Genomic DNA, 13,021 nt, shown 5'->3' with positions numbered 1-13,021 from the left:
TTAGGAGCTGTAGGCACTGATTAGTAATTACAAAAACGGTGTAACAACAAAGTTGTATACAAAATGCTGCCAATGGGAGAACAGCCTTTTACAGACGATGGCCCAATGCCCAAACATTTGAAACTGTGGCCTCTAGTAGAATAAGTCTGGATTTCTTTATGAATGCAGTTATTCTAATTATTTTTGATCTGTGCTCCATGTTTTCATCTTTAGGCTATCTGAAATCTGTTTCATACATAAATAGATATACAGAGGATTCAGAGCTGCCTACATGTGATATTAATTTCAGTTTCATTAGTGCTTCATAAGGCAAAGGTACTGTGACACTTTCATGTACTCTGCACAGCATTTACATATAACTGTACTGCTTCATTGTTGCAGCTGTAATGATGCACACAAACACATCCCTGAACACTGCTGTTTGTGGCTATGGTGCACACCACAGGGAGGTGTTATTAGGCGGGGGGGGTTGTAAGAGGTTTTGCTTTTGCGTGTTACCAGTCGGAAATGTGCCATAGTAGAAGGATCCGCGGTCGGTCTTCGTCCAGTCGAAGTCGTCAGCCGCACACAGACACAGCACCAGCACGAGCACATGGCTCACTCTCCACACGCAGCGCGGCAGCATGGCGTTCCTCCGGCTTGTGGCTCTCGCTCTCTCGCTCAGCAGTCTGACCTGCGGGAGAGAGGACGGAGCCATCACCCCCACCCTGAATCAGCACCTCCCACAGGCGACAGACCACCCCCCACCTGAGGGCAGCCAGCATCGCACCCAGGTTCCACTGTGCTCATAACCAGATATTAATATCAACTTTCACACCAAGCATAGGGGAAGCACACTACCTGTACATTACCCAGGGACATTGGCTGGATTCAACTTTTTACTAAAAAATTAAATGGAAATGTTTGTCAAATGTTTGTCTTCACAAACACATATTAGTTTCTTTCTTCACAAACACAATTTGTTCATTTTTGTAACTTTCCAAATTGTCTGTCTATTTTCAGGACTCTAAACATTGTAACCACATTAATACATTTAATTATTTATACTTTGTTATTATTTTATCTGTAGTCTTTGGTTTATTCACTTTCATGTTTACTTATTGTTGCTGCTGTCTTGGCCATGTCTCTTGTAAAAGAGAGATAAAATCTCAAGAGAATTCCTGGTTCATGAAAACCCCCTTATTGTTGCATATTTTAGTGACACGTGACATGAAGAACAACCACTGCTTTACTAATACAGCAACAGGCAAAAAATTATGCAAAATAATTTTCTTTCTTTACGAAAGGTAAGATGCAAGATAAATGCTGGTTGAAAGTTTCACAGCTCACTCAAGAGTGAGAAACACTGGTAACTTCCTCCAAGAGGCCAGTTTCTCAAACTTGTGGACCAAAAAGAAAACCATCAATCAATAATCTGTGTCAAGCTGTTACCTTCTTTTCTGGAAAGAATCCGCTGTGAAAGTAAATGTTTTCAATAGATTCATTTTAGCCAACTAACTGAAACATTAATGCAGTATGCAAGCCAAAAAAGAGAATATCTCAGTCTTTCCAACAGGGTCCAAAAGAATGACATCTCCAAAGATGTTTTTCCCGGTACTTAGAAATCCCTAGTGCAATGCCTTCAGTAGCCGATGCTTTCAAAATTATTTCAGTTATTTTCTTCACTGTTCCTAAAAAAATTCCCTTTAGCGCGGCAGCACCACAGCGCAATCCTTTCTTTCTCTTCTCCCTCTTTCTTCTTTCTCTTTCCCCTCTCTTGGTCTCTTTCACTCACTCACTCAAATCACACTGTCTCCTACCTGTTACAGGACCTGCATTTGTCCTGTCTGGAAACTGCACCCAAATGCAAGAAAGTGACCCCAGGCTCTGGACTTAATTCACCTTCCCTGTAGACCTCCGCGGTCACACAATAACCGCACCGCTGTCACAAAAACAGCACAGAAGCATCCAGTAGGTTTGTGTCTATTGAGGCGATCCTATGACTCAAACACAGGCCACAATCCCGCCTCTATTGAAGCTCAATGGAGTGTGAGCACATTTTGCTGGGGCAAACAAATCTCTTAGAAATGGGGGTTTCACTCTGTAAGCAAAGTTAATTTTTGTGGGGCTGATCCACTTGTGTTCGCAGTGACAAAGGCACCGGAGGACTCAGGGTGTTGATTGTCACCGCCAGCTCACCGAGCACTTTGACACGGGAGCTCTCGTCCCTGCATGCATTTAAAACACTGCCATTAGATTTAATTCACAGGCAAAGAAATGCACCATAACTTTTATACCGGCACAGCTAATTCTCATCTCAGCTCATCCAGTGTAGAACCTGAGCCCAGTAGTTGGGTGATGTAAGCCATTAGAAATGATCCCTCTAGAAGCCATTTGCTCAGGGCATGGATGGTTTGGGAGGATCAGCAGCTTAACTTCTGATAGGTTTTGTAATTTTTCAGATAAACTTGATTTAAGCTCCAACTGTATTTGTCTCTTTATTACATGTTTATACTAAATCCAGATGTGAACCATAATGTGCAGGGGAAAACTTGTATTGTTAGTTCTACCTGAGTGTCTGCCTTAAGATTATCCAAAACAGATCTCCCTGTAAAAAGAAATACAAAAGTGCTGTTTGTGTTCATGTAAAATAATTGCTTTAACTTAGATATCCACAATGATAATCCAAAAAGCATGAATTGACACTCAACATGTATAAAGGCAGTTTTTTTATATTAGCATGACATAGATTTTTGATTAATATACCCATATATATAATGCAAAAACAAGACACTATACAAGCATTTTTTGAATTTTGCAATACCAATTCCCTAAGTTTTGTATGGGCATTTTGTCTACATCACATACAGCAAGTATTAAGCTGGACTACAAAAAGGCAAAGGATCAAGCAAATTAATAAGGAACACATTAAGAAACCATGTACATAAAAACACAGATAACCTTGTCAGCAGTAGCTTACATAGATGGATACAAACTAGTTACCAAAAAGTGGCCTTTCCACAGTTATGATACCTCCCCTAGTGCAATAGGACCTGGGTATGTATGTCTTTTGTATTATGTGTATATCTACTGTGTATATATTCTAGCTGTATATATCTATTGATGAGCAGCCCATTGTTAACGTCCTGCAGCACACAGGCAACACCAGAGGCATCCCCGCGGTAGGCGTCATGAATGCAGTTATCATCATGTGGTGCGGCACATTGTTTTAAGCTGTTTGAAAAATGCTGAATTGTTGGGCGCGAAACTGTCTGCATTGCACTCCCCATTTGTATGGGCGACTGTTCCACCCAGGCCGGGGACAAGGATGCAGCGTGCGTGCGAACGTGTGTTTAGCATATGAATGCAGCCAGGGCCCAGAGAGAGCTGCAGAAGAACTATGTATGTTCTAGTATGCCACCCATTGACCTTACCTGCTGTATTTAAGGGACCTTTTCCTGGCCTCGCAGAGCTGACATGAACATCTTTACTAAGGTCCCAGGATTAGCCCAACCAACCAGGTACGTTCGGAGTGCTGTGCTGAGCGCGAGAGTCGGGAAGTGTTAGTGCCGGGGCCCGGGGCCCGGGGCCGCGCCGTGGTCGCGGACCCCCAGCCTGGAGGTGGAAGTGTGTCTGGCCTCAGTCTCCTCCTGCCACCTACGGAAGAGAGAGGCACACGTTAAAAAACAAAAAGAAAACAAACTGAGACACATTGGCTCTGAGATATCCCAAAGAGTGTTTCCCAACCCACACGGAAAAAAAACATATATATATATATGAAATGTATTTAGCAATATATGAAAAATATTAGAAATTGGCACTAAAATATAAAAAATGGGCACTTTTCATATATTTCTAAATATAAGAAATATATACTGCCATATATTTGCCATATATATGATATTTGCAATATCTGGCAATATATTTTTCCCAGTGTGGGAAATCAGAAAAATACAATTGATTCGGACTGACCCTTGAACTTTGCTCTGGTGACTGTGGTGTGAGCATCTAAGACTCATTAATTCACGTGGTCATGTGGTCATGTGCTCATAGTTTCGGATCACTCTGCCCTGATCCTGGATCAGTTATAGACTGCTTACTGCACACACACGTCACACTACCACAAGCATCTCCAATGATGGCATCTATCACCCATAGGCTATCTGCAGTGCAGTTATGATTCATTCTGACTTCTGGAAGCTCTTGCTGAAGGACACTGAGCTGTAACTCAGTACTGTGGCTCTAAATTTGATTGGCATGATCGGGTCTTACGGAAATTCCAAGATAAAATACGTTTTGTCAAGGTCAGGCTTCTGAAACGTCCAGTCAGTTGAGTGTTGAAAATGACTAGTTGGAGTCTTAAGCCCCCCCCCTCCCCCTCCCCCCATCATGCCATAGATTATAATGGCACTTATATATAGCTATATATATAGTATTGTTGTACTCTGGGTATACTAGCCGCCAACCTTTGTATGCTAGCTGGTAAATTGATGTATTCTTCAAGGGTTCAAATTGTATCTATGTGCTAGGACTCTAACTCCTCTGGGGTCCTCATCCCCTGGGTCCCCTGGGTTTGATTTGCACTTTGTTGTACGTCGCTCTGGATAAGAGCGTCTGCTAAATGCCTGTAATGTAATGTAATGTAATTTGTGTCCCTCACAGCAAACTGGGTTCTGTGCTCCAACGTGCCTTCTACGGGTCCAGTGGGAAGGTGAGTCTACGCGCTGTCCAGAGCGTACATTAGAGTGTCACGTCCTTTCAATTCACTCTCATCAGGCTCTTGGAATACAATAATCAGTTTCCTTTGGTAGCATTACAATTTCAGCACCGTTTTAAAAAAATATTTAAATGCAATGTGACAAGAGCCTACAAAAGGAACAGTAATTTTTCATTAGATTAGGGTTCATTATAGGTTGATGCATTATGCGGCACATTACGATGTCCCCAGGTGTTTATCTCATTTGCACTGATTGATACAGTAGAGAAGCAGGCAGGTGACTGGAATAAGGCTTTGTGCATGTCTGTTCGCCTACACACGTGTGCGTGTGTGCGCGTACACATGTGTGCGTGTCTGTTTGTGTACACACGTGTGCCGTCGTGCCCTTCCAGGTGACCCTCTTCGAGCAGCGTAACTTTGCCGGCCGAAGGCTGGACTTGAGTTCTGACTGCCAGAAACTAAGTGAGAAGAACTTCCCAGACAGATGCAACTCTGTGCAGGTGGAAAGTGGAGCGTACGTACATGTACCCCGATCGCTTGCACTGCTCCTTCGGTCTTCTGCTTGGCTTTCAAACACTTTCCATTTTTATTTTTCCACTTTTCTCTTTATTTGCCCTTCAGCAAAGTCGTTACCTTAAGGGAAATTTTGATACTATTATTCCCTTGATATTATGTTTCCCACTTTAACTTCAATAATGAAATGCCCGCCCTTTCAACAATTTTGATTCTGTCAATAATTGCTTTATCTGCGTGCTTTGGTTTCTCTCATATTTCTAAATGTATTTTTGGGCCTGTGCACAGATGGATAGGTTATGAACATGAAAACTTCCGCGGGCGGCACTACCTGTGGGACATGTCTGACCGGGGAGAGTACAACTGCTGTGATAAGTGGGGTGGTCAGGTGGACCATATCTCCTCTGTTCGCGCTGTCAAACAGGTGATCCCCGTGTACAAGACAATGCACAGTTAATACCTTTAGGGACCAAAATACAACCAACTAAAACCTAAACCTCAGGTGTGAACTTTCGTGGACTGAACATCGGCTGTATTCCACACAAGTCTAAGAACATTCAAACATTTTTAATGTTGAAAATGTATTGCAGTAAAATAGCTACAATTTAACAAAGAAATTGGCAGTTGACCTTTTGAACGAGCCGTCAGGTGTCGGGGAACAACAAGGTCACAAAGGACTGTAGTCAATCCACAGGCCTGACAGAACCTTTCAGCGCGGACACGTTTAGAGCATACGTGTCAAACACATGCAGCAGACACGCTCCTTTTCCCCACAAACTGATGATATCCCACCCCCCACCCCCCAGGATACCACCGCAGCCAGGGCACAGCTGTTTGAGCGGGCCGGGTTCTCAGGGAGGAAGACCGAGCTCCATGACGACATCCCCAACCTGATGAGCCGCTACAGTCTGAACAGGGCTGCCTCCATCCGGGTCCTGGGCGGGGCGTGAGTACTACTTCCTGTCTCCGCTCTCCTCACTGGTGCTCCACGTGCCTCACAAACAGCCTCAGGTGCTGCATTCACTCAGGATAATCTGGCTAAGACATTTAACATTCATCCAACACGTGACCCAACAGTTTATTCATTATTATTTTTCTGAACTATAAACCTAAAAAGAAATATGACATACAAGCAAACGGGAATATTTATTCAGGTCGGTAATCATAAAATCGGATGATCTGAACTTCTGGATTTTACTGTTCTGAAGATGTAGTCATCCTGTTATTTTTAACAGACTATCCAGATTATGAACCTAACCTTTAATTTCCACCAGGTAATCGACAAATAATCTGTTCATTATTCTATTGGCTTCATTCTGTTTACGACCATTTCATCTCACACCAGAACACCAAAGAATCTACAACTCAGCGAAACATCTGTGTTTATCCATTAACTTGACTTTGCACCTACAACTCGCTACAATAAACCAAGTGAAGGTGGGGCAAGGCATCCTGGGATTTGTATGAACACACATCGTGTACCGGTCTCCCATGTACCCACATTAACTCAACCATCTTGGACTTGCTGCTTTCAGCTGGGTGCTGTACCAGGAACCCAACTACAGAGGTCCCCACTACGTGCTGGAGAAGAAGGACTACAACAACCACTCCGACTGGGGCGCCCAGGGGAACACGGTGGGCTCCATGCGCCGTATCCGATTCAGCTGAGCTCCTACCCCACTCCCCCAGGTGGAGACCTCCAGCTGAGCTCCTACCCCACTCCCCTAGGTGGAGACCTCCAGCTGAGCTCCTACCCCACTGCCCCAGCCCGAGACCTCCAACGCCACCACGCACTGCAAGAAAGCCGTCTCACTAACCAGTCGCACACCCCATCAAAAAGCTATTTTAATAATAAAATGATTAAAAACAAATATATTCTACTTTGCTTTATTCATGGGGATAAATATACTGATTTTTTGAATCGGTATCAACACTGATAAAGTTCACTTCCACCACTAAACTCCCAAGTTGTTGATCGGTTACTGATGGAAAGTTTGCATCTCGATTTCAGAAGGTTAAAAAACCATGGAAACATCATATTAGCAAATATTCTGAGTTAAAGTGTACCTATCAAGTATATAAACATGCACTATAATGTTGCTAAGGAGAAACATGCTACATAACATTTGGAATAAACTTATCCGATTAGGCTTCAATGACGAATGGCAAAATTGCAAATGGCATTGATGCATACTGCTTTTCCCACTGTGCTGTGCATGTATTATTAACAACAAAAGAACAATACTGGACGTGTGTGGAGAGCTTGTGCACATGTATCATTAGAGGCTTCAATGACAAATGGCAAAATTCCAGTTTATTCCTATTTCAACAATTTTACCAACTTTACAATAGTCAAAAATATACACACACAGCTACGAGATTCCAGCTCGGAACCAGTACAGCATCTCTTCTCTGGTACACAACATTTACAAGAAAGCAGCGGAACACAGAACAGAACAGGATTACAGCTTAAGGCATGTTTTACAAGCAGCAGGGCAGTCATGTCATTCTCAATGTATGCATGGGGTAGATTCACAAAAAGGTGATACGTTTACCCAAGAATAAATACTATCCTCAACATCCTGAATAATAAAAATAACACCAGAGGAAGACATCACTATGTGATCATTTATGGAAGTTTCCAGTTCCATATTCAGCTTTTGTGCTCTCAGATAAATGCATCACCCTGACATATTTTCTCCCATGTAAATGAACTTCAATATATTTCTTACCAGGGTCCATTTCAGGCAATGAAGGCTATCCACCTGGCAGGGGATAACTAAAAAGAAAACAACTATCAATATATACATAAGCAACATTCCATAACATCACTGAACGACTTATACCTGCTGACTGATTGGTAACAGCTTGATTAAAACTTGGATGACGACCCATCACATCAATTAATAACGTTTTCAGGGGGTTAGCTCAGTTACTTCAGTAATAATCCTCCTCTTCCTCTTCCTCTTCCATCATCTCAAATTCAGGGTCAATTTCTTCTTCTTCCCCCTCTTTCTCATTGTCTTCTTCCTCCTCCTCCTCTTCCTCCTCCATGTCGTGCTCCACGACTGTGCTCAGTTGCAGCTTTGTCTGGTTGATCTCACTTTCATTGTCCAGCAGCACAGGAGCCTACACACGACACAGCACATTAGCATTAGCCAAACATACTGCAGCACAGGATCAGGGTACATTTTAGTGGACGTGTGTATGGCATTGATCCGCACCACAGGATCAGGGTACATTTTAGTGGACGTGTGTATGGCATTGATCCGCACCACAGGATCAGGGTACATTTTAGTGGACGTGTGTATGGCATTGATCCACACCACAGGATCAGGGTACATTTTAGTGGACGTGTGTATGGCATTGATCCGCACCACAGGATCAGGGTACATTTTAGTGGACGTGTGTATAGCATTGATCCGCACCACAGGATCAGGGTACATTTTAGTGGACGTGTGTATAGCATTGATCCACACCACAGGATCAGGGTACATTTTAGTGGACGTGTGTATGGCATTGATCCGCACCACAGGATCAGGGTACATTTTAGTGGACGTGTGTATAGCATTGATCCGCACCACAGGATCAGGGTACATTGTAGTGGACGTGTGTATAGCATTGATCCGCACTACTGTTCCCGTTGCTGTGCATGTATTATTAACAAGGGAACAGAAATATTGGACGTGTGTTGAGAGAGCTTGTGGACTGCATGTGCCGTGTATCTGCACCTTTACCTCTGGAGCAGTGGCCTCTGCAGCGCTGTCACCATTCTGGGCATTTATCATTGACCTCAATGCCCCTTCTTCAAACTGAGAAACACAGACACCTCTCAGAACAACCGGGGCAAGCATCATTGTATTATTATTATTATTGATAATACTAGTAGTAGTCTTAAGTTAATTACAATGATACTAAATAAAATCATGAGTCACCACTCTACAGGTCAGAATCTCCCCACGTTCCCCAGAAGCTCACGTGCACCATTTTGTTTACCCACACACACACACACACACACACACACACACACAAGGCAGTCTCTCTTGACACAAGGGTGCCCTGACCTTCAGTCTGTTAAGCTGATCCTGCAGCATGGCTTTGATCTTCAGCAGTGTCTCTTCCTCCTTCTTCAGCTCCTGCAGGCGGCTCAGCATGGTTAGCTACTGTATGCACCTACACCATTACTGGACACTGCATAAGACGATAGTAGTCAGGAGAAATGCCACATCGTATAAACAACATGCACATTCTCAATTTGATTACGCTACTCCGAGAATTGTCACGGTTTTCATCACTCCCCAGCACCGACATGAACAAAATGACTTCAGCCAATACAAATAACCAGTACACAATGTCTATCCATCAGAGAGCCTTCAGTCACGCACTGCAGCGGCAACGTTGGTCTGATTCGAATGAACCATAGACAGAATAAAAATATGAACACGTTCCGCTTTAAGAACAGGGGGGCGTACACTGTGCGTTCGTAAAATACCTCCGTGTGCAAACTAGCGCTGCTGGTTAGCTATTACTTCCTCACAAGCAAATAAGGGAACAAAGGAAAACGATAGCTAATTTAATACGATATCGCCACAATTATGTGGAGATAGCGAAGAGAAATGTAGCAAAATGTAGCAGCTAACGTTAGCTAGATAACGCATCCAAAGGGAGTCATCTATACGTTTCTCGACGAAAGGGACGGTATTTTAAGTGCGTGCTTGTTAGATAGCCACCTAGCGCCATGGATCATTATAATATTAAAGAAGCAAACCAAAATCTTACCTCCTCGAAAATGAGACTTCCCAACACCTAACGTTACCGCAAATAAACTAGGTTCAAGCGTTAGCTATTATTGCTGGAAGTAATAATGTTCAGCATAATTTCATAATGTGAACGCTACGTTAGCTAACGTTACCTACATCAAAGCATAAAATGCTACACATAGCCGTTCCCTGTGTTAATTAAGCTACTCCCAGCATAAGTTACAGCATTATAACACCTTCAAAAACCCCTGAAACATAAGCTTGAAACGAAACACGAACTAACGAAAGCATTTGGCTTGTGGCTACAATGAGGCTGTTCTCAAAAGCTGGGCATGACACCGCCACGTAGTGGACACAGGTCTGTACTACACACAGTAAAAAAATAATAATGCAACGACACCTAGAGACCAGCACAAACTTTACAATACAAATTTTGCAGTATAGAGACCGGATTATATTTTTGCACATGCAGTATTAGTTATTAGCACTAGCACCAACGGATGTTATGTTTGAACTAACATATGGCTTGACTTATATGCCTGACAGGTTAGGTTAAATCTGCAATATGGACAGTTGCCAAATCTCAGGAGCCCTGAGTGAGTAGAACATAATACATTCAACTATGCAACTAAAACAGCAAATGCAATGAATGCAAAGTGCATTACTACTGTGATGTTCATAGGCTATATTTTTCCACTACCAGAAACAGACGAGCAATGTTTTAGCACTGTTATAGATTTTGTCTGGGGAACTGCAATGAATAGAATCTCACTTTGCCCTCCATATTTCTTTCTTCCTTCTGTCCTCCTGTGCTCACCTGTACATAAAGCTTTTGAACTAGCAGGTGCCACCTTGGTGTAATCAGGCTGCCTAATTCAGAACAAATGGTGTTCCTGGTGTGACTCTTCCTCATAAAACACCTTAAAGGCCAAATCCTTCCTTTATGGCCATATTGTGTGTGTATGTGTGTGTGTGTGAGACAGAGAGAGAGAAATTGCCTGCCTTAGGCAGACGCACACTCTCGTACACACGCACGCACACACAGCAGCAGCTTACGCAGGCTATCTTATGCAATGGGCCCATTCATGCCAGATGAAAAGAAGAGGATTGTGCACATATTCTTACCTGGGGACCTGAACCAGCTCAGAGCCTGCATCAGCCCAGGCCTACACAGTTTAATTGTGACATAAGTTTATCATAGCCACATGGAGATAAAATATATTGACTGGTGGCAACGAACTGGCTGCAACCCTAAAAGAAGTAAATCATGGTGAATTTCATTGAAAAGTCCATTCTAAATCGCAGAAGGAATCCATTATGAAACATATTTTAAATGGCTTTTAATCAGCATCCAAACATGCTATTCAAGCCTATTAGTATATTTATAACATTCCTTGACTAAACCCATCCAGATGTTTGCATTGATAATTGCTGCACATAGGCTGCAGGACTGTAGCCTGACTCACAGCAGTTCTTGCCTGTGGGAGGGAGTGTCTGTTGTTAACATTTCTGGAGCATTTTCATAAGCTGCTTGTTTATTTTTATCACAAAGAAGGTGCATAGTTTTCGGTCCACTTTAGAGACTCGCCTCAACCATCATCGACAACCACGAGCACACTCCCCCACACAGTTACTACCAGTAACTGCAAGGCAATTTGGAATGATAACTAAGATGATATGGGTACACTCTTCTTGAACGGTGCAGTGTGTGCATGTGTGTGTGCACATGCAAGCATATGTGTTTGTGTGTGTGGTATATGTGTGTGTGTATGTGCAACTGTTTGGTGTGTGCGTGCATGCATGTGTGTGGTATATGTGTGTGTGTGTTGTGTGTGTATGCGCAACTGGTATGTGTGTGCATGTGTGTGTATGTGTGTGTGGTATATGTGTGTTGTATGTGTATGCGCAACTGTTTGTTATGTGCGGGCATGCGTGTGTGTGTTGCGTGTGTGTGTGTGTTGCGTGCATGTGTGTGTGTGTTGCATTGCATGTGTGTGTGTGTGTTGTGTGCGTGTGTGTTGCGTGCGCGCATGCGTATTCTTCCGACCGCTTGGTGCGTGCGTGCTTCTGCGTGTGAAGCTACTGCTGGAAGGGCGTTCATGCTGCATTTGACCTGCCGTGCGATGAGCTGGCGTTATCTCCCGCTGTTGCGTGCAATCTCTGCGCCGGTGATGACAACGCTGTGGCAGTTGCATGCATACTTACTTCTCCGGGCACCTCTCCCCCAGGTTGGCAGAGAACGGGAGAGATAGGGCAACCTTGGCCAGGATCTCCAGGAGCTGAGCAGCAACCTGCTGTTTGAAGCCTGCACTGCCGCTGACAGGTTAATGATTCTAGGTGCCGAGAGATGGTTTCTTCCTTTTATTGCACACAGTGCACCTGCCTGCCTGGCCGACTCTATCTTCAGCTGATTTAGGTTATGATATTTGATGTGGGACTACATTATATGTTGGTCTAGAGTGTGTGGGAAGACAGAAACGAATGCAAATAACATGCGCCACCAGCAGCAGTGGCAGAAAAGCAATTTTCCCAAGATCAAATGGTGCCAAGATCCTCAGGGATTCTGGGAAATTCTTCTGTGTGAACAGAAAGCACTTTGAAGTTCTCCGCCAGGGAAGTTAGTGAATCAGTGAAGATGTAGGAGTGTAGGGGCCCCACCGGATAAAATGGAGGGACAAAATCACGCCCCAAGGGCTGGTGATAACACAAATGCATTTTCAAAGATATTCACACAGCTGTGTGTGGGAATGATACAATTTCTGCAATTTAAAAAAAGTACTGCCAGCTAATCATAAACACAGCAATCACGCAGACCACATTCTTGTCCTGTTATATATTGGAAACAATTACCTTGATTATGAAGGTCTGTTGAGTTTGCAGTCAGCCAGAACAGGTTAAAGCCCAGCTCTATAGAGTACAGTGCTTGTATTTGCTTTGCTTTTGTATAAGATTTCTCTTGAGATTTGACAGTGAATGTTATTATGCTCTTTGAAATACAAATATGTTCGTTGCTCACCTATGTTTGAAATACTATTTTAATACTATAAAAAAA

General features: G+C 43.3%; 2 protein-coding genes across 2 annotated transcripts; one reads left to right on the top strand and one right to left on the bottom strand.

Annotated features, from left to right (window-relative positions):
• Positions 1–4,559: 4,559 nt before the first annotated feature.
• Positions 4,560–7,003, top strand: crybgx (crystallin beta gamma X). The gene is made up of 5 exons (XM_061221879.1): positions 4,560–4,690; positions 5,089–5,210; positions 5,498–5,633; positions 6,016–6,155; positions 6,745–7,003. The coding sequence occupies exons 3-5, from the start codon at positions 5,550–5,552 to the stop codon at positions 6,875–6,877; spliced, it is 357 nt and encodes a 118-aa protein (XP_061077863.1). The 5' UTR covers positions 4,560–4,690; positions 5,089–5,210; positions 5,498–5,549; the 3' UTR covers positions 6,878–7,003.
• A 498-nt stretch (positions 7,004–7,501) lies between these two features.
• snapc5 (small nuclear RNA activating complex, polypeptide 5) lies at positions 7,502–10,308 on the bottom strand. Its single transcript, XM_061221878.1, has 4 exons — positions 9,989–10,308; positions 9,274–9,400; positions 8,947–9,021; positions 7,502–8,338 (listed from the first exon to the last, which is right to left on the bottom strand). Exons 2-4 carry the CDS (start codon positions 9,361–9,363, stop codon positions 8,147–8,149), a joined length of 357 nt encoding a protein of 118 aa, XP_061077862.1. The 5' UTR covers positions 9,364–9,400; positions 9,989–10,308; the 3' UTR covers positions 7,502–8,146.
• Positions 10,309–13,021: the final 2,713 nt, after the last annotated feature.

This window comes from Conger conger, chromosome 15, assembly GCF_963514075.1.
Source record: "Conger conger chromosome 15, fConCon1.1, whole genome shotgun sequence".
In the NCBI taxonomy this organism is placed as follows: domain Eukaryota; kingdom Metazoa; phylum Chordata; class Actinopteri; order Anguilliformes; family Congridae; genus Conger; species Conger conger.
Note: the sequence above shows the minus strand (reverse complement) of the source record. Positions and strands in the feature narration are given on the sequence as shown.